The sequence below is a fragment of the Helianthus annuus genome, chromosome 17 (assembly GCF_002127325.2).
Source record: "Helianthus annuus cultivar XRQ/B chromosome 17, HanXRQr2.0-SUNRISE, whole genome shotgun sequence".
Classification (NCBI taxonomy): Eukaryota; Viridiplantae; Streptophyta; class Magnoliopsida; order Asterales; family Asteraceae; genus Helianthus; species Helianthus annuus.
The window spans coordinates 117,757,894-117,780,312 of record NC_035449.2 but is presented as its reverse complement, the minus strand read 5'-3'; the positions used below and the strand labels follow the sequence as shown (position 1 = coordinate 117,780,312).

The 22,419-nt window shown below is 40.7% G+C and overlaps 1 protein-coding gene across 1 annotated transcript; it reads right to left on the bottom strand.

The window, feature by feature from the left end:
* LOC118488887 (LEAF RUST 10 DISEASE-RESISTANCE LOCUS RECEPTOR-LIKE PROTEIN KINASE-like 2.3) lies at positions 1 to 1,415 on the bottom strand. The gene is made up of 2 exons (XM_035986300.1): positions 635 to 1,415; positions 1 to 47 (listed from the first exon to the last, which is right to left on the bottom strand). Exons 1-2 carry the CDS (start codon positions 1,413 to 1,415, stop codon positions 1 to 3), a joined length of 828 nt encoding a protein of 275 aa, XP_035842193.1.
* Positions 1,416 to 22,419: the final 21,004 nt, after the last annotated feature.

Genomic DNA, 22,419 nt, shown 5'->3' with positions numbered 1-22,419 from the left:
TCAAATGTGATCACCAAAGACCGTGCTAATTAGCAAGCAAACGATGACTAAAACAGAAAAAAAAAACGCAAACAAAAACTAATATACAAGCTAAACTCGTTTAAATTTTGTAGCAAGTTATAAAAAAATCAAAGTTTTGTTGCAAAAATGGATAAAACCTAATGTTTACTATGAAAAAAAACACTATTCCTAACCAAGTTAAATTAAATAAATAAATAATAATAATAATAATAATAATAATAATAATAATAATAATAATAATAATAAATAATAATAATAATAATAATAATAATAATAATAATAATAACAATAAACACAATATAGAGAGAGAGAGAATTACTTTCTGAGAATGCATTTGAAAGTGAGACTTCAACCGTTCATACGATATAATTTACTAAAAACAGTTTTCAGTTTTGTAGTTTTTTTTGTTTTAGAAACTATTGTTAAAGTTATACTGTTAAAACTTGGTATCTTTTTAAACTGAATCTACTTAAAATTAACACAAAGCGTGTTGACTACTAGAAGGTATTTGAATATTATCCAATGAAATTCTGTCACGTCTGGCTCATTATATAACCATCGCCTATATGTACTTTTTTTTTAACGGTAAATACTGGAGTTGTAACGAATGTACCTTTACATTCGCCCCGGCTGTTCATACCGTCGGAGCAAAAACAAATGAGCCCGGTGGTGTTGTGCCAACCACACCGACCATCAGACTCTTCGCACTTTTCGCAACCATCCATCCTAGACCATTCTAGCTCGAATCCTTTTGGCAAGATATCACCCAATTGCATCGAAAGATTGGGAAATTCATTGATATGCGCATGGACCACTGTTGTTACCACTTTCTCAGTGCATGAGTACTCAGCTTCTTCGGTAATGGTATTCATAACATGAACACACGCCTTTCTCTCATTTCTTTCGAAGAAGCACGGCATCTGTATCTCAGTTGCAAAAGAAGGACACCGAGTGCAGTTGAAGTGAAAACTAAGATTAGTGTTGCTCGTCGTAAAATTGAGAGGTAAGGTTTGTAAGTTAATCCCATGGCGCACCCTAGGGCAGTGGTTGGGCTTGGGGGGGCCTGGGACAGCTAAAGAAACGTTGCTGTCGGAGAGGAGGATACTATCTTGGTTTATCCACCGGACGTAGTACAAATCGCCGCCCAAAGTAATTTCGGGAAGAATACCATCTCCGATGGCGGGGCAGTTGATTCCGAAGCCTTCATAACCGCAATACTGGGTGGTAGATTCAGTGTCGATGATCCAAAAGGGGTAGCTGATAAGGACATCACCGCAGTAGCGTGGAAGGCAATGGGGGGAAATTGGATTACTAGATTGTGCAGCCGCATGTAGGGCGATGAAGAAGATGGGGAGGAGGAGCGAGTGGGGATGTGGGTAGAAGAGGCCAGTCATGATTTTGGAAATGTTGGAAGAACAAGTCCACTACTCTATTTTGTTTGTATATATAGATTATCGAATACATTCTGCCTTCAATTGTCTTTTTCGTTTTCTTTTCAACAACAAAATACTATTCAACTACGTTATTAGTTAAGAGAATAAAAAAATTATCTTTAAATTTCCAAATATATACATGAACACACATATATTCCAATTCACATGTTAGGGTGGAAGGGGATGATATCGTTGACCCCTTTGGTGAGTGATATTTGCCGCACGGTGAGGAGCCGCAACCCTCAAATCGGTGAGCGGTGAGTGGTTATCGCGGTGAGTATCACCAATGTGGGAAGAGAAGAGAGAGAGGAGAGAACGGGGGTGGTTAATGGTAGGTCTCAACCTCTTTCAACCAATCACATATTTTTTTTTTTAAATTGTTTACCATTCTTTATGTGTTTGAGCACCTCTAGTGATTGAGTGTAAAATGGTGAATGAAGAGGGGAGTTGACATTGCATAAGATTATTAGCTAGTGGAAAAGTTTACCACTCACTTCTCATTTGAGCAGCACTCCTTCCATCGGTAGATACTTTATAACATAAAAGTGATAGTGTTCTTTCATTATCAACATAATGTCATGTTTTTAACGTGGAAACGAGTGGGCCTACTCATAAAATAGTTGGGCAGAACTCCTAGTTTAAAGAGTCACAAGTCGAAACTATAATATAAAATTTAGCTTATTTAATAAAAGAACTCTCCGATTCATATAGCATGCTAATAATATATATTGTACTTTATGAGGAAAAAAAAAGCAACTAAATACATGCAGAGTATTTAAAGAAAAAAAAAACATATTTGAATTGGGTTATGCGCAGCTTTACTTTACGTCTTAGAAAATATGTAAGCTCATTCGTCCATTTTTGTGTGGGTGGGAACCAGGGGCCGATCTACATGGGTGTCAGGGGTAGCCCGGGATACCCTCAACTTTTTTGGCGAAGTGTAATTTTTTTTTTATCGCCGTTTTATTTGTCGAGGATACTAGGGGTGTTCAAACTCGGATATCCGCAAATTCGGATATCCGAAGTTCGGATATCCGATTTTTTCGGATAGCTGATTTCACTATCCGAATCCGTATCCGAAATTTCGGATATCCGAAGTTCGGATATCCGAAATATCGGATATCCGTTCGGATAGTGAAACGGATATCCAAATTCCTAAATCCCAAAAAATAGTAAAATACATATATACTGATTGAAAGTATAAAACTTTAGAATCAATTTCCTAAATGCAATAATCTAACAAATAGCATTAAAAATTAAAAGTGGCAGTTGATTTTGTGGATTTTGAGCAGCAACGAGCATACATGCTTTGAATACCCAATTATAATTCTAATCTTTTTTATCAATGTTGAAGAAAAGGTACCTCCTCTAGTTTTAATTTCTTCAACTTAAATCAGACAAATAAATAAGCAAAAACTTTTCTTGCTGAAGAACAAAAGCCGATGTAGAATCATGGACGGTCGAACTTGGACTGTCAAACTCATATATTTGAACGAGAAGCCGAGATGGAAATGGGCATGGGGTAGTGGAGGCGTGGAGCTGGTATTGTGGGAAGTGGGAATAAGGGTTTTCAAGGAATTTTTGTATATATAATTAATAATAAAAAAAATAATATTATATAGTATTCGGATATCGGATATCCGAAATATCCGAAAATTTTCAAAATCAATATCCGAATCCGAATCCGAATTTTCGGATTATCCGAATTTCGGATATCCGAATTTTCGGATATCCGAAATTTCGGGTATTTCGGATACGGATTTTCGGATATTTCGGATTCGGTTTCGGATTCGGATTTTTTTGAACACCCCTAGAGGATACCCCTAGACAAGTATTAGGATACACCTGAGTGTAAATGAAGATGATATAAAATGAAATTTTCGATTGACGGAAATGGCAAAATTTCCGTGTGAGATCGGTTGAGTCGAGACGTGTGGTTATATTAGGAGTGAGGTAGCTAGCTTGAAGTTTCCCGGGAAAAAAGGAAAGAAACAAATAGCTTGACTTTTAACTTTTGACTTTTGGGGTTGTTGAATATATAATTACAAATTTAATTTGAGTTACTAGAGATAGAAAATGAGACTAGTTCAACTTCCTATCTACATCACCATTCATTTAATGAAAACAAACTAGTTATTTTCCTTCCGCGCGTTGCGGCGGGACCCAATGACTACAAAAGGCGTGTCAGCAACGGCAAACAGATACCGAATATCAAAACATAAATAAAATGATGTGGTAAGGATAGTCACTCCGTCATAAAAACGATTTTAAATAACGTAATATATAATAATAGGACCCACGCGTCCTACACGTTGTAAATTCGGTTGTTTTCAGTTAAGTTATTACGGTGTTAACACGTTAAAATATGGATGAGCTCGGTACCGGTAACGGCAGCGAAAGTACCGATTCGGAAAATCATCGACATTGGGTACCGGCACCGAAAATGCTCGGTACAATACGGTATGGTATTCGAAGGTAAAAATCAATAAATACAGGTATGGTGCTAAACTGGTGTCGAACCGAAAGTAACGATTCTGAAAACGCCAAAAGGTGGGTACCAAATTGGTACCGAAAATGATTTGGTATAGTAAATTTGGTACCGATACGATACCGGTTCGTTTACAGAATTTGATACGATTTGCTCATCAATATTCTAAATATCCAAGTTAATTTTACATACTATAATTCATTCATTACAGAAAAAGACAAAAAGGAAATCAAAATAAGTTGTTGTGTATATAAAACCTCATTCAAATGAAATACAGTTTACTTACTGTGTGTATGAAAAGTAATCTAAACGGTGCAATTACTTGCATTGATGCGTTGCTACAGGATTTGATGAGCTCGGTACCAATCGGTACCGAAAATACCGTTACCGAAATCCCCAAAAGTGGGTACCGGTACCGAATATACCTAGTATGGTACGGTTTGGTACCGGTCGGTACTGGTACGACACCGGTATTTGAGGGTAAAAACCGGTGAATACCTGTGCAGAACCGGTACCGAAAATACACCGGTTTGGTAAATTTGAGACCGGTACCTATACTCGATACCATTTGCTCATCTCTTAATTATGTTATTATTCGTTACATTCTAATTTTAAATAATTCTAATTCTAATTATAATTTTAATTTAATAATAATTAAGTACTGTTCATTCAGTTTAAAATTTATCATATATAAATATAAATTTCTAATTTGTTATGATGGTTTCTGAACTTTTTTTTTCCAAAAATCTACTAAAACCATGCGTAGTGGCCAAAATCTACCTTTGGACGTTTTGCGTCATGTGTCAGCCCAGTCAGCAAGAGGCATTATTGGGCGTTATTCTAAAATGGGTGTAGTGAGGATGTGGACATTATGTTAAAATGGTGTAGAGAATTAAGTATAAATAAAAAACACCAAAAAACTATTGGCCAAAAAAAGGAAGCTCAACTGTGATTGGCCAAAAAATTGCCCCAAAAGCGTGATTAAAAACACGCCTAAACCAAAAAAAAAATGCCAAACACTCCCATGCGTAGTGGTTGCTCGGCGTGATTGGGCGATATTGGGCACAAAAAACACGCCCGTTTGATCAGCCACTACGGGTGGTCTAATAATGTCAAAAAGTACTTAAGGCGTGTTACTATAAAAGGGATTTTATATATTATCCAATAAAACTCTGGCATGTCACCTAATTTAACCATGAACACACTACAGTCTACATGGGAACTGGAATCAAGCGGAGAGTTTTCAGTATGTCCAGATTTGCGGTCAGTTTTTACCCGTTTGACTGGGTGAAATGGTATCAAATAAACTAAATATTTTCGAGTGGAGGGTTGAACAAGATAGATTACCAACATTGGCAGCACTGCATAAACGGAACATCCTTAGGGGTGAAACGGTATTAGGTTGTGTGGCGAAGGGGCGGAAGATTCAGATCACCTTATGTCGCCGGGGTAATTTGGAGTATGGTAAGCAACTGGTGTAAGATCCCACTCATTTTTGCGTTTGGAACCAGGGATCTCTTTAGCATTCATAAGAATCTGTGGTTGTCGGGCTGCATGAAACAAGTGGTGCAGGGCAATGTGCTGGTGACATGTTGGGGGATTTGGAAGTGTTGAAATGAGTTAGTATTTTCCCGAAAAAGAGTCCATATTGATCAGAGTTTTGGCGAGGTTCAGGCGATGGCATTCTTGTGGTACAAAAATAGGGCAAAAAGATCGGATCTCGACTGGGAAAAGTGGCGTTCCTTCACAATAGTCTGAGATTTTTTTTTTTCTGTTTTGTTATTAGGGGAAGGGGTGGTCACTAGTGATAGAATTGTATCACTCACAAGCACCAATCAAGTTCCGTCATGTCATCAACCATTTTTCCATCACTCACAACCTTTTTAGTGGGGGTGGTCATCACTCACCACCACACCCAACAATTTCCCCCCAACCAACAATTACACTCACAAAACAAAAGAATAACGCGTTGAAAAAATAACGAAAATCGAATCGCGTGATGCTATAACGCGTTATATGAAGAGGTGGGGGTGAAAAAATACAATATAACGCGTTGAACTTTTGTTTCCGTGATATTATCACGTACCCACCCCGTAGGCTCTTAGTAGGGATAAAATATAAAAGGGATGAATTTTTTGCAGCTGAATGCTGACTAATAAAATATTTAGTAGTTCAAAAAAATGTAATCATACCTTTTCATCACACATTAAGTAACTCAACGTAATTAACTAACTCATCCTAACTAGAACTAAGACTATCCACATCAAGGATGTTTGTAGGTGACATGGAGAGTGTTCATTCATATGTGGAGGGCATTTGTGAGAGGGATGGATTAGTGGGTGTTGTAGAGGATGACATGGAGGGTGTTCATTCTTCACAATTCTTGGGGAAGAATGGTAAAGAATGGGCTCATGGTGGGTCCTTTTTTTTATAAGGTTGTTTGTGGGAATGATATATATGTTATTGTTGTGGGTAAAAAGTGTTTGTGGGAAGAATAAGTGAAAAGCTGATGTGGCATGCTGATTAGGCTGTTTGTAGAAAGGATAGTCTTTCACTGATGCTGATAGTCTAATGGTCTAAAATTAAAAAATGGCCAAGCAGGGGTAACTAGAATTTAATAGTTGAAATCAAGGTACCTTTGCAGTAGTCCTTGTTGGTCGTGCCGTCGGAACAAAAACAAATGAACCCTGCTATATTATGGTGGCCGCACCTCCCGCCTGACTCCTCACACTTGTCACAATCATCCATCCTCCACCATTCAAGCTCGAATCCTAATCGCAAGGCATCACCAAATGTGGTCGAAAGATTTGGGAGGATTCTATTGATGTTGTCACGGATCACTGTTGTTACCACATCACCAGTGCATGAAAACTCATCCCAATCCGATTCATCCGTACCATTATTCATAATCTGAAGGCACGACTTTCTTTCGAAGCACTGTATCTCAGTTGCAAAATCAGGGCATTCAATGCAACCAAAATGAAAAGTTATATTAACGTTGTGCGATGTGTAATTGAGAGGCAAGGTTTGTAAATTAATCCTATGGCGCACCCTAGGACATCTGTCTGGGCCTGGGCGGACGGTTAAAACATCTTCATCCACGAGGGAGATCTTACGGGATTCGGGGAATATCCACTGGACGTGGTATGAATCGCCACCCAAACGAATTTCAGGAACAATCTCATTAAGGATGGGGGAGCAATTGATTCCGAAGCCTTGATAACCGCAGAACTGGGTGGTGGATTCACTGTCGTTGATCCAAAAGGGGTAGCTGATAGGGACATCACCGCATTTGTACGAAGGGCAATTTGGGTAAGTTGAATCATTAGATGCTGCAGGCAGGGCGATGAAGAAGAAGGGGAGGAGGAGAAGGAGGAAGTGGGAGTGGGGATGGGGTTCAATCATGATTTTGGAAATGTTGGAAGAACAATTCCACCCGTCTGTTGTGTGTGTTTTTATATAGATTATAGAATAGTAGGAGGGAAGACTAAATTTGTATTCTGCCTTGAAATTCTTTTCTTTTAGTTTTTCTACAACAAACTATTATTAAATTAAGCCACTCGTGCTAATAGTTAGTATTTTTATATATCATTTTAATACATAACTAGTAATAACTCTTACGCGCGTTGCGGCGCGGGTACATTGCAATCATCAAATAATTAGTCAAAGCTTTATTTGATGCGTTAACCATATGAAAATACACGTTTCGAGGTATTCGATTGAACTCAACATAACCTATATATGCATTGTGATTGTATCAAAACGTAAAGTAAATCGAATTAACGTATTACACATGACCCAACTCATCATAGAAAATGTAACGTCGTAACCGGTATAAATGGAAAACTGTCATGTGTAATCAAAAGACATTAATTATAGCTTTAAAAGAGGGGAAAAAAGAAATCACAATTGACTCCTCTCAGTTCGGAACAAAATTTATGAAACATACCTAACGAAATCGTATTATATTTAGCCTAACTTGTTTTCTAAAAAGTTTACGTTGAAACGTAGAGCAATTTAAATTTGTACTGACATGACTAAAGAAACAATTATAGCAAACAACATAATGATAGCATACAGCCACCCGCGCTCCACGACGGATAGAAAACGTAAATAACATTTCTGTAAATTGAAGGGAAACCTAAAAGTTAAATATGAGAAAAAAACCATCAAAATAACAAAACAGAGAACTAAAGCTGATATATTAAAAAAATGGAAAACTAAAAAAAGGAAAAGAACAATGTACATACTAATTGAGACATTTTGAGACGGTTGTCAAATACTCAAATGTCAACAAAATGTAAAAAAATTATTATTTGAATCTTTGAAACCCTGTGATGCGGTATGCAAACATCTTTTACATTCTAAAAAGAAATATTATAAAGTGATGGGTTATAAAACAACAAACTTCACTCGAAGACATAAATGTGAGCTATCTAAACCGAAAAATGAATGCTGGGCTACATATTAAATTGAACGCTATTTCAATCACAAAAACTTAAAAATTTAACAATTACACCAAACAACCAAACATTACGACAATAACATACAGTACTAATCACTGCCATTCCTACGTTTTCGGAGGCCCTAATCCAACTACGAAGTGGTGGCCCTTTTGCAAAATTAACATTTTCAACATATTTAGTAACAAAACCCTACTCCTTTATCCGGGCTTGGGACCGGCAATTATAAACTAAAAAATTTATAATTCGCATAGTTAAATTCTTTTTTTGAAAGTCATATGTTTTCTATAATTATAGTATATCCTTAAATAAAATCTACTTTTCTAGCTTTAACCGAGGCAAATTGTTTGATGAAATTATCGTAATTAGCCCTAATTCAACCAATTAGCCCTAATTCAACAACTTAAAATCAGCCCTAATTCAACAATTTAAAATAATCAAATAAGCCTTAAAGGTCTAAGTAACAAAATGAAATCAACAAATTAGCCCTAATTCAACAACTTAAAGTGAGCAAATTAGACAAAATTCAACAACTTAAAATCAGCATATAATGAAATAAGCATAATCCCTAAATAAGAGATTCAAATTGGCATATACACCCTAGTTCCCTTTTCAACAAATGAGGATGTGAATGTCTAAACTGAGTGAGAGCCACAAGATTAAATCGCCAACCATAAAATCGCAAAACTGAGCAAAACTAAACGGCACTACAGAGAAGGTCTGTGATATATCGCCGCTTTGGCTTCTGCACCCACCGCTGCACGTGCTATCAAACGTCTCTTAGTGCCATTGGGTTATTAGGTTTATGTAATGTTAACAGATGAGAGATTTGGGCCTGATCTATTAGAATTGGGTTATTATGTTTATGTAATGTTTACAAATGATAGATTTGGGCCTGATCTATTAGAAAATTGGTGGCCCTTCAAATTGGAAAATTGATGGCCCTTCAAATTTGGTGGCCCTAGGCTTGAGCCTAGGTTCATATACCCATTGGGCCGGCTCTGGTACTAATAAGTCAACACCTACATGATCATTAACTCAACGATCACACTAAAATCGAATTCAGTATCGCTAACGGTTGCGAAGTTGTTGTGGTTTGAGGACGCGGTGTCGGCGAATGAAGTGGAGTAATTAGGTCAAAGGAGGAGCCGGTGGAGGGTCCAGGAGGTCTACGGTGTGACAACCCGCATAGTTACAGGTACTGTAAAAATTAATTAACCCTAATTATGTGCTTAATGACTGTGCTTGATTACATCTGACACTTTAAACTGCTTACTGATTCATATTACATACATACATGTGCATCCTTTACATACAGTCACTCCATTTAATTCATACAGACTCTTAGTGACAAACTTGATGCACAAAGCACAGTTAGCACAGTTAGCACAGTGAGCGGATAACACAGAGACATGCTGACAATGCCAGCACATAGACAGACACTATTTTTTTAGGGCCAGTATGGGCCAGAGATAAAGCACTACACCAGTATGGAGTGTAGGGAAGTGAGGACCATAAGACTGTGTCAGTAGGTGATAGTTTGAGTGCCGGAAAGTGCCTAAAACTCATTTTAATTACAGAACTCTGCATTTTCAGTAATAATTCGGCTCTTAACACACTTATATTATACAGAGTATTGACTAAATGGTCCTGAACGCTTTCCTAAGTGTTGGAATTAATTTCGTTACAAAAAGATGCACAAAAGACACTATACGGTACAATTAAACGCTTTAACGGAACGACACGTAACCGAACAACTAGACATTACCCGGGACACCAAAATATTGTCAGAAATATTATTTTATCATTCTTAATTATTTACGGTCACAAAAATCCCCATACACTATAGAAACATGACATACACCCACTATTCTTGAAAATACCCTTAACCTTCTAATTAAATACCTATTAGTTAACAAAATTTTTCATTTTACCCCCCACCCCGCCCCGCCAACCGAAAATCTGCCCATGATTACATATATATTTTGTTTAGATTTTAGTAAAGGTGATCTTAACTCTCATTGGCCAAAAATCTAACTAATTATGACCTAGGTTAGAAAGATGCATGGTTCCAAGGTATAGCTCATCATATCTTCCAAACCCACACTCAACCTTCCCCCTCCCTCCCCTTATTTTCGGCTCCCCCTCGCCATAACCGAAAATCACCATCACCACCTCTCATACTCTCATCTTCTTCACTACAAGTCCATTCCAAGTCTTGAAGATCATCCATAATAGTTACAAGTTGAAGGACTCTCAAGGAAGCTTTGTTCAAGCCTCAAGCACTATCATTCCTTCATCAACCTTGCATTAAGATTTCTAACCCTAGCCTTGTGCTAGTAGTAAGTCCCTTCATACCCTTGTTCCATCTTGTTCTTGATTTTGAATACTTAGTAGGAGGATGATAATCATGTAACACAAGAAAATGAACACTAAAGAGTTGAACTTGAAATTCTGCATAAAAACCCTACATAAAAAGGTTGTATGAAGTTGAAATCTGGTTGGTTTAGGGTTGGTTAAAGCATGGTTGAGGTTTGATCATTAAATTATCGATAAACCATAGTTAGAACCTTTGTTGATGCATTTTTAATAACTTCTACAATGTAAACAGCTTGCTGAGTTGTATTTCCAGCCAACTTCAACAGGCTGTAACTGGACCGTTTTAAATCGAAAAACTGATTTTCTGAAGCCTAAAATGTGTATTTTGGAAAAACTAAACAAATGGCACTGGAATCGTAATTTTCCGAGACCGTTTGCTATTTTTAAGGGACTGTTTTTGGACAGCAGCTCAAGCTGCATTTTTACTGCAGAAAAAGTGTGTTATTTTCGGAGTCATAACTTGAAACCTGAGTAGAATCGACTCATGGAATTTTCACAGTAGTTTGTCACCGTTGTCATGATGATCCTCCAACTGGAATTTCGTCAATCGGACTTACGGTTAATTTTTAGTGAATTATTCCGTAAACTGCAATCAGAAAGTAAAAAATCTGATTACAGTCGGGAAAATGATTTTCTATAAAATATAGGTAACGAACTGGACTCTGATATTTTTACATAATAAATTTTGGAACATATATGACATTCTGCAAAAATTTGGGAATTTTTGGAAAAGGTTAACCATTTTATAAAAATCCTCGAAAACAGTCCGGTTTTGAGTAATGAAGCTGAAATGAAGTAAGTAACGTTTTGTATGTCTATATGTCGGTTTGATTATTGAAAATGAACTACGGGATATACGTAAAAGAAAATGATATACCAATTAAGCATGGACCCCTCCATTTACAAAGGAGACTATGGCGAAATTTTCTGAAAACCCGAGCACTTAGTAAAATATTCGAGAAATATAGATACAAAATAGTTGTCTAACTATTTTTCTAGAGACAATAGTTAAGTTAAAATAATTATTATTATTTTAACGAAATAATACCAAAGTGACACAACTCAAAACACTAAACTCTAAGCCAAGGCACGGCCCGTTCGTCTAATAGACATTAGTACGTTGTAGGTTGTCGTGTAGCGGAAAGAGTTAAGATTCGAGTCAAGACGCACTACGGTGAGTTCATGACCCCCTTTTCTTTTACTGTTTTCCGTTTTATACTTAGGGGGTGGAATACATGTTTACAATTTATTTCAGACATTTTATACATGGTATTGTTAGCTTAAGGAGGGTTTTTATTACGCGATCAAGTGAGTGGTGAGCATGACACTTAAGGCCATTAATCCTCATCGTAGGACCACGGGACATGAGTGATAGATCTATTTGGGTGTAGCGAGCCCACACCCATGAGGCCGGGGGCCCATAGTGGTGACTATGTCTTCATACCGGAGACAAATTTGCTAGGTTTGAGTCTTCCTGCATCATTCACATATACTATTGGCTTTACAACCCAATGGTGATCAGTTTTTCCTTATTGCTACATACCAGGGCCTATTTTACTTACAGACATACTAAACGGTTTATACACACAGACTTACACATGAACTCGCTCAACTTTTTGTTGACTTTTTAAACTACATGTATTTCAGGGAATTAATTTGGATCTGGCAAGTGTTGCATGTTAGACAAGCTGCGTACTTAATAAGGATGTCATCCAGAGTTGTAGAATTTAGGAAGTGCAACTTCTTCCTGGATGGGTTGCATGTCTCTTATCCTTGTGTTGTTGGTAGTCTTTTGTCGAGTCTTATGAACTCATTTTAAACAAGTCATGTTTTGTAATGCATTTTGTGGTTGATGTTTCAAGACAATAGGTTATGCATTTTTCTAAACTAATTTAATGGATGAACATCATATATTTTTATCATATAGCATTGTTGTGATTGTTGCTATGGTATTAAGAAGTCACACCAAATAAACCCACGCTTCCGCAAAAGCCAGGGTGTGACAGCTTGGTATCAGAGCCTCGATCATAGCGAACTAGGATTCCTTCTCGAGTCTAGACTATGATCACTAGGGCTCTCACGAAAATGTTTTCAAACGTTTTTACTTTTGCATACACTAAAAGTCCAGATCCAGGGCACAAACATTTTTACAAACAAAAAGGGCACAAATACACTTTTCAAAATTTCTGTATCAGTCTTAGAGACTGAGGGAGGTTTCAGTCTTAGAGACTGAGGGATTCAGTCTTAGAGATTGGGGAAGTTTAGCCTTAGAGGCTGGGGGAAATTTGAGTCTTAGAGACTAGGAGGTTGGTCTTAGAGGCCAGGGAGTTAGTCTGAGAGACTAGGGAATTCAGTCTTAGAGATTGGGTGGGATAGCTTGGGAAGACTAGGATGCATACATGATTTCATTGTTATTTGTTTACATGCTTACCTTATTTGTGTGCATATGTTGTGGTTGTGTTACAGACACCATGGCATCATCTGGTAGTGGAGTATCCAACGCGAGCGACTCGATGGCCTTTACCTCTGATGACGAGATGGCCACCGACTCGGGAATTTACACCTCAGACACCACGAGCACCGATGAAGACGATTTTCAGCCTTTTGCCCTACCGATCTTTGGAGACGACGCACCCCTAGCTGACGGCCCACCAGGAGAGGACCTACCCCTTATTCCAATCCATGCCCCTCTCCCCTTCGTTGCAGTTCCCTTTGAGGAACAACCTCTCGACGCGTTACCCGATGGTGACATCGACCTACTCATCGAGGGTCCCCCGGAGGGAGACCAGGATGGTGGGGCCCCGATGGAGGACGGTGTTCAGCCTGTTGATATCCCAGTTGTTGACCCCATTGTTCCCATGGTTGAGCTTCCTAATATGGAGGTTCATTCTGATTCTTCCGCCTCTGGTTCTTTTGAGTCGTTAGCTTCCTTTGTCCCACCGTCGGGATCCGGTTACATTCCTCGTGTTGACGGTGATGAGGAGATGGAGTTGGAGCAGCCTGCTGAGGCTCCTGTTCATCCAGATGATCCGATTCCTGTTATGCATGCTGATCATCAGCCCGCTCCAGTCGTTTCCGAGCCTGTTCTTGCCATTGACCCCGCTCCTGTCATTGATGCACCCGTCGTTGCACCACCAGCCGTTGAGATCCCATATACCGCACCCATACCCGATCCCATGGCTATTTTTGATGACCTTGCACCGTTTGCTACCCACATTGACCTGAGATACGCTAACACCAGCAATGGGTGGATTGAGGAGGATGACTACCCTTCATATGTAGTCCCAGTCACTCCCCCTACCGTACCTATTTCTGCACCCCTTGATATTCCGGTATTTCCTCCACCCACATCTGATGCCCATCGTACCGACCTTCCGATCACTTTCCTTCAGGACATTCCTCCGCCCCAACCGGGGGAGGGATCGTCGAGACAGCCCTTCGGCCACACACCATTTGTGACAGGGGATAGCCAGTTTATACCACTGACTCCTTATCATAGTTTTGTTCCTCCCGTGTCATCTACTGCACCCTTCATGTCTCAGTCTCCCCATACCACTTCGCCGGTTGCTTTTACCCCACACACTACATATCCAGCTTCAGTCCCGATGGGTGAGCCATTTCTATGGTCATCACCCCACGTTATGCCAGTGTCCGACCCTTATCATCCCTTCCATGTCGGATATTCTATAGAGGACACGCACACGTCACTGCAGTTACAGCAGGACGCCTTGAGGCGATATGTCCAGGAGTTGGGGAGAGCTCCACACCCTCCATGCCCCTGCCAGACTCTGTATACAGCACCTCACACTCCTTTTGCATCATCCCATGATTCAGATGTTCGTTTCCTCCCTCTCGATCAACAGGTTGCTTTCGTGTTGCGTTTTGCCTATGCACTTGAGGAGGACTTGGTGCAGTTACACTGATTGATTTTCTCTCGTTTCCCACCTCCTCCTCCGCCATCGGCATAGCCACTTTTGATTTACAGCAGGTATTGACTATTTTGACGAGAAGACAGCGACCGAGCCAGACTTACAGCATTTTTGAGGACCACTTTTGACATCATGACTATGGATATGTGATTTTGTTAGTTGTATTTGGTAGACATTTCAGACAAGGGAATTATGACCCATAGTCTCTTGGGTTGTACGATACTTTCTTTTTGGGAAAACTTACAAACATTGTATTGTGGTTTATGTATATGAAAGCACAGTCGCAGTATTCTCGTCACATGTTTTGTTAAAGTTATTGGTGTTGTGGTTATGACATGAGATGTTATGTGGATGATGAATGTTACAATGTTATGTATGATTATTATACTTACTATGACCTGACCAATATGGAACATCCTCTAGAAAATGCCTCCACGACGTGACGCACGCATGCCGACTAACCAGGCAGAACTGCAAGGAATCATCGCTGCCGCAATTGCGCAATATGTTGCTTCTCAAGGAGACTCAAGCGGAAACATTTCGAACAACAACAACCCTCCGAATGGTAATGATCAGTCATAGGAGACACATTACACTATATTTGGATGATTTTTGTGCGACTGCTAATGATTCCTATAAATGACATTGCTTGTACAGGGTGTACTTTCAAGCAATTCTTAGATTGCAAGCCGCAAAACTTTGATGGCACTGGAGGTGCCGTAGCTTTTACCCGTTGGACTGAAAAGACGGAGACGACAATAAGAATGAGCAAATGTGCACCGGGACAACAAGTTACGTACATCACTAGGCTGTTTACTGATGGTGCCCTATCATGGTGGAATCTCCAAGTTCAAACCTTAGGAGAGGCTGCAGACTTGGGCTGAATTGAAAGAGCTGATGTTCAAGAAGTATTGCTCCAGGGCTGAGATCCAGAGATTGGAAACCGAATTTTAGAACTTAAGGATGGAAGGACCAAAAATTGCTGAGTATGTTCAAAGGTTCCATGATCTGTCCCATGTGGTGCCGTACATGGTCACGCCCGAATTCAAGCGTATCGAACGTTTCATCTGGGGGTTAGCACCTCAGATTATGAGCATGGTCACAACGTCAAAACCGGCAACCATTACTGAAGCCGTCGACTTAAGCATCTCACTGACTGAAGAAGCCATCAGGCTAAACAAGTTTTCAAATGATGATCAGAAAAAGAAGGAGACTCATGTGGAGTCGTCGGGAGAAAACAAACGGAAGTTTTCCAACTTCAAGCAAGGAACCAACAGCGGTAGCAAGAAAAGTGAATTAAACACACCGACCAGGGCCAAGAATGGTGATGAAAACAGAGGAAAAGGTTACATGGGCACTCTGCCCAAGTGTGGTACATGTCAGTTCCATCATCCCGGCCCGTGCCAACTCAGAAAATGCGAATCTTGCGGGAAAACAGGCCATTCGAAGGAGACGTGTTGGGTTGGATCAGGCCAAGGTGGTCAAAGGGGTTACAATAACAACAACCGTGGTAATGGAAACAGGCCGCAAGGAAATAATGGGGGAAACGGAAATCATGGAAATGCCCCGAATCAAGCTGGTAACCGGGGAACAAATGGAAATCGAGGCGGGAATGGAAATGGGAATGGCCGAGGGCCAGGATGCTTCAACTGCGGGGACGTTGGGCACTTCAAAAGGGAATGCCCAAAGCTAAATCAAGCGCAAGGCCGAGTTTTTAACATTGGTGCGAGGGAAGCGCGCCAAGATCCGAATGTTGTCACTGGTACGTTCCCTATAAATCAACGCTATGCGTCTGTTCTTTTTGATACTGGTGCCGATTATAGTTTCGTATCGTTAGAATTTAAGAACATACTTGGGTTGGCCACTAGTAAGTTAGACGTTCCGTACTCTATTGAATTGGCGAATGGGAAACTAGTGGAAACGAGTGAAGTCATCAGGGGATGCATGTTAGAACTGGGAGGGCACGAATTTACGCTAGACCTACTGCCAGTCGAGTTGGGAAGCTTCGACGTGGTAATAGGGATGGATTGGCTGTCTAGCAACAAAGCCGAAGTGGTTTGTCACGAAAAGACCATCCGCATCCCAATGGCCGATGGAGAGACGATTGTAGTTCATGGAGAAAAGTGCGATACGCCATTGAGGATCATTAGCTGCTTGAAAGCTAGGAAGTGTTTGAAGAAAGGATGTGTTGCCTTCTTGGCACATATCGTTGATAAGGAGGCCGCTGAGCCAAAGATTGAAGACATTCCTGTCGTAAGGGAATATCCTGAAGTCTTTCCAGAAGACTTACCAGGATTGCCGCCCCCAAGACAAGTCAAATTTCACATTGACTTAGTTCCGGGCGCCGCGCCTGTGGCTAAGACACCTTATGGACTTGCACCATCAGAGATGCAAGAGCTGTCAACACAGCTCCAAGAGCTGTTAGATAAGGGATTCATCAGACCAAGCTTCTCACCTTGGGGAGCTCCAGTTTTGTTCGTTAAAAAGAAGGATGGTAGTTTTCGTATGTGCATAGACTACCGCGAGCTTAACAAGTTAACTGTCAAGAACAGATATCCTTTGCCAAGGATTGATGACCTGTTCGATCAACTACAAGGTTCAAGTTTTTACTCAAAGATCGATCTAAGATCAGGTTATCACCAGTTGAGAATACAAGAGGAAAGTATCCCCAAGACTGCTTTTAGAACTCGATATGGACATTACGAGTTCATGGTTATGCCATTTGGGCTAACAAACGCTCCAGCAGTTTTCATGGACTTGATGAACAGAGTCTGTAAGCCGTACCTCGACAAGTTCGTAATCGTATTCATTGATGGTATTTTGATCTACTCGAAGACGAAGGAAGAACACGAGCAACACTTGAGAGCTATTCTAGAGCTGCTTAAGAAGGAGAAGTTGTACGCTAAGTTCTCGAAATGTGAGTTTTGGTTACGCGAAGTCCAGTTTCTTGGACATGTGGTTAATGGAAGTGGAATCCATGTGGATCCCACACAGATCGAGGAGATCAAGAATTGGGAGTCCCCGAAAACGCCAACCGAGATTCGGCAATTCTTAGGTTTGGCTGGGTATTATCGAAGGTTCATCGAGGATTTCTCTAAAATCGCTCAATCTCTGACCGCACTCACACAAAAGGACAAGAAGTTTGATTGGAGCGATAAGCAAGAAGAAGCGTTTCAGTTATTGAAAAACAAGCTTTGTGACGCACCGATTTTAGCTCTACCCGAAGGCACGGATGATTTCGTTGTAAATTGTGATGCCTCGCGTCAGGGTTTAGGTTGCGTATTGATGCAGCGACAGAAAGTTATAGCTTATGCATCTCGCCAGCTGAAAGTACATGAGAAGAACTACACCACGCATGACTTGGAGTTAGGCGCCGTGGTGTTCGCATTGAAGATCTGGCGACACTATTTGTATGGGACGAGATGTACAATCTTCACTGATCACAAGAGTCTACAGCACATTTTTGATCAAAAGGAACTTAACATGAGACAGAGACGCTGGGTTGAGCTGTTGAACGACTACGACTGTGAAATCAAGTATCACCCAGGAAAGGCGAATGTAGTTGCTGACGCCCTAAGTCGAAAAGAAAGGATTAAGCCCATAAGGGTTAGGGCCTTAGAAATGATTGTCCAGACATACCTCTCGTTGCACATTCGTGCCGCGCAGAGAGAGGCCTTGAAAGAAAGGAATATCGAAGATGAGTATCTCCATGGGATGGAGAAGCAGTTAGTGCCAAACAAGGAAGGAACATTGTGTTTCATGAAACGAAATTGGGTTCCTCTGTTTGGAGGATTGAGAAAGGTTATATTCGATGAGGCTCACAAGTCACGATACTCGATACATCCAGGAGCGGATAAAATGTACCAAGATCTTAAGGATTTCTATTGGTGGCCTAGGATGAAAGGCGATGTCGCAGTATATGTTAGCAAATGTTTAACGTGTGCCAAGGTTAAAGCCGAGTACCAGAAGCCTTCAGGTCTTCTGCAACAACCTGTAATAGCCCAATGGAAATGGGAACAAATTTCCATGAACTTCATAACGAAATTGCCAAAGACGCCCAAGGGCCATGATACAATCTGGGTAATAGTAGACCGCCTAACAAAGTCTGCGCACTTTCTGCCAATCAAGGAGAAGGACAACACGAGTAAACTTGCTGAGATATACATGAGGGAGATTGTTGCACGTCATGGAGTGCCTCTCTCGATTATCTCTGATAGAGATGGACGCTTCGTATCAAGGATTTGGCAGTCCTTCCAAGAGGCATTTGGTTCTCAATTAAATCTGAGTACAACATTTCACCCACAAACGGATGGCCAAAGTGAACGAACGATTCAAACACTGGAAGATATGCTAAGAGCATGTGTAATGGACCTAGGTGGTAGCTGGGACAAACACTTACCCTTGGTCGAATTCTCATACAACAACAGCTACCACACAAGCATTGGAGCAGCACCGTTTGAAGCTCTTTACGGACGTAAGTGTCGATCACCGCTATGCTGGGCTGATGCGGGTGATAGACAGCTGGTTGGCCCCGAAATGATCCAAGAGACGACAGACAAAATTGCACAGATACGAGAGCGTATCAAGGCGGCTCGTAACAGACAGAAAGACTATGCAAACCAAAGAAGGAAACCTTTAGAGTTTCAAGTTGGGGATATGGTTTTGTTAAAGGTTTCACCCTGGAAGGGTGTGGCACGCTTTGGAAAGTGTGGGAAGTTGAATCCGCGTTACATTGGTCCTTTCAGAATCCTGCAAAGGATTGGGCTTGTAGCATACAAATTGGACTTACCTGCGGAACTTAATGGCGTTCATGATACATTCCATGTATCGAACCTGAAAAAGAGCCCAACTCAAGAGACAGTTGTCATTCCTGCTGACGAGGTTCATATCGACGACACACTCCACTTTGTTGAGGAACCGGTTGAGGTTACGGATTGGAAGGTTAATAAGACACGCCGGAGTAGTGTCAAACTCGTCAAAGTTCGATGGAATGCACGACAAGGCCCTGAATTCACGTGGGAACGTGAAGATCGTATGAAGGCCAAGTACCCACATTTATTCCCCAAGACCCCTGCAACTAGAAGCAGAACCTAAAATTTCGGGACGAAATTTTCTTAACAGGGGGAGAATGTGACAACCCGCATAATTACAGGTACTGTACAAATTAATTAACCCTAATTATGTGCTTAATGACTGTGCTTGATTACATCTGACACTTTAAACTGCTTACTGATTCATATTACATACATACATGTGCATCCTTTACATACAGTCACTCCATTTAATTCATACAGACTCTTAGTGACAAACCTGATGCACAAAGCACAGTTAGCACAGTGAGCGGATAACACAGAGACATGCTGACAATGCCAGCACATAGACAGACACTATTTTTTAGGGCCAGTATGGGCCAGAGATAATATAACAACCCTCGGTAAAACCGACACCTCTCATAATAATTCCGACACCCTAATATATCTTTAAATATATCAACTTGTCTTTATATGCACCCCGTATGTGAAAACCGAGCCCCGAAAATAGATTATACTATATAAAATAAATAAAAACCTTAAAAGATAAGCTGAGGCGGGCCGCGTAGGACCTCACCTCAAGTTCATGCGGGCCGCGCGAATGTGAAACCAGACTTCGCCAAAACCATAAGTTTAGGCGGGCCGCGTACAAGTTTGGTTAAGTCCATGCGGGCCGCGAGCCTCCTGAATTGTGGCATGACCCGGAGCCGACACGTGTCATCATCGTGTCGAAGCTAGTAGGTGATCCGGACAAGCTACGCTTTGACCGCCTGTTGACGCGGGCCGCGTAGACCCAGCCCAAACCCCACGCGGGCCGCGAGGATGTCCGATTTCACAACTATAAATAGGAGGCAACGGGAGTTCAGTCTGCTCGTTCAATTTTCGATTCTCAATCACAATTTCTGTAGTAGTGTTATTATACTCGGGTATTATACCCCCTAAAATAGCGAAGTTCTGCTACGATGTAAGTATTATAACCCCTGGAGACGTATTAGATACGCTGCCCGATTGATCTAGGGTTCCGTAACGGCTGTCGTGGTTCTGCCCGACGTAGTCGTTGGAATGCCGTCTCGGGGAGGGTATTACTAATGTTAAAATGGGTTATTATACTAACACACGTGCATTTGTGTAAATTATAGATATTCACTAGGAAATCATAAAGGAAAACCCTAAAATAGCAATGTGAGTAATCTCCTTTTTGTTAACAGTTTTTACAAAACCTTAACCTTTTTATAATGCAATTAACAGTGATTGAGTCTTTGTAATTCTACAATTACTGCCGGTATGTTGGGGTTTTGTATACAAAATTGGCGTAACGTTACCATTGGACGACGAGTTAGCCAATGTGTAATATGACCCTCAGTCAGACTTGACACTACTGAATGAGTAATTGGGTAGATGGAAACATTGTAATCGCCCTCAATACTGTTTAAGTTAAATTAATAATTCTTGATTAAACTGAGATTCATTCACCAGTATTTTCCACTGACAAAACCTTTTTAAAACGCGTTTCAGGTAACAAAATGTGAAAGCCAAACTAGAAGCCAGCTGGACAGCACTGAAGGCTTGGAAAAGTGGCTATAAAAGTTACCTAAATAAAAGAAAGCGTTTATTTCAATAAAGTGGGATTTATCCCTGTAATTCAGTGTGTAATAAAAACTTGGGTTTCACCCATGTGTTTGATACTATAAAATAAGGTGGTTTACTCTGATTTAAACATTTCCTAACTACGGTCCTGATGAAATTTCCGCTGCCAAATAAATTAATAACGTGATACCACCGCAACTGGCTCACGGCCGCCCGTTCCCGGGAAGAAGGGATCGGGGGTTGTGACAGGAGGTGGTATCAGAGCTATGCCACTGATTCAGCCACAGAAGTGTTCTGCTGACATCAAAATTCAAAGTGTTAGGAAATAAACTATGGAAATACGTGTATAATTGTATTTCTTGCTATGTGTTATTTGACTATTTGTTAGTTTACAGTATGAGTGACCAAGGACCTTCTGACGCCTATCGTCAACTGTCTGGTTCGCCTAGGAGCGAAGGCACCTCCTCTTCTCAGCCTGCCCTCTCAGGGTATTCTGCTGACACAGAAGAAGGGATCTTTGTGTTTAAGGCTCAGTCTGAAGAGCCATTTCCTCAGAAAAAGAGGGGATGGTTCAGTAGGGGAGCGCACGAGCGTAGGAAAAGAATGAAAAAGTTGCAGGAACAACGAGTATTAGCCGCAGCAAAAAGAGAAACTGATGCTTATAATCAGGATATGCTCAATAGGGGTATCGCTAATATCCATATTTTAGCAACCACTGCTGCCGACCCAAACCTGGAACAAATGCTAGCACCACAACCACAAAATCCTGACCAACCCATGGAAGTAGAAGACCAGATAGAAATGCCTGATTACAACCCAGGAGATACCTAGGGTACCTGCACCTGATCCTCTAGAACCAAACAATTACGACCCCTGGTGGGACGATGTTAGGGACTACGTGCAACAAAACCCAATACAGGAAAATGTGCCAATGCCCAACTTAGGAGCTTACCCAGGGTTAGATCCTCAAGATCCCTACAACATTAGTGATGCATATGTTAGGGAAATCTTAGAGAATCCATACCCGTACCAGGCCCCTATGCCTCCGTATCAGGAACCCGTACCTCAGTTTCCAAACCCAGTCCTAGA

Excerpts from the sequence above, each read along its gene's own strand:
- LOC118488887 (XM_035986300.1), bottom strand. The coding sequence starts at position 1,415 with ATGACTGGCCTCTTCTACCCACATCCCCACTCGCTCCTCCTCCCCATC. Across the intron at positions 48-634 it reads CAGCCGGGGCGAATGTAAAG|TCATCGTTTGCTTGCTAATT; the intron begins GTACATTCGTTA and ends TTTCTGTTTTAG.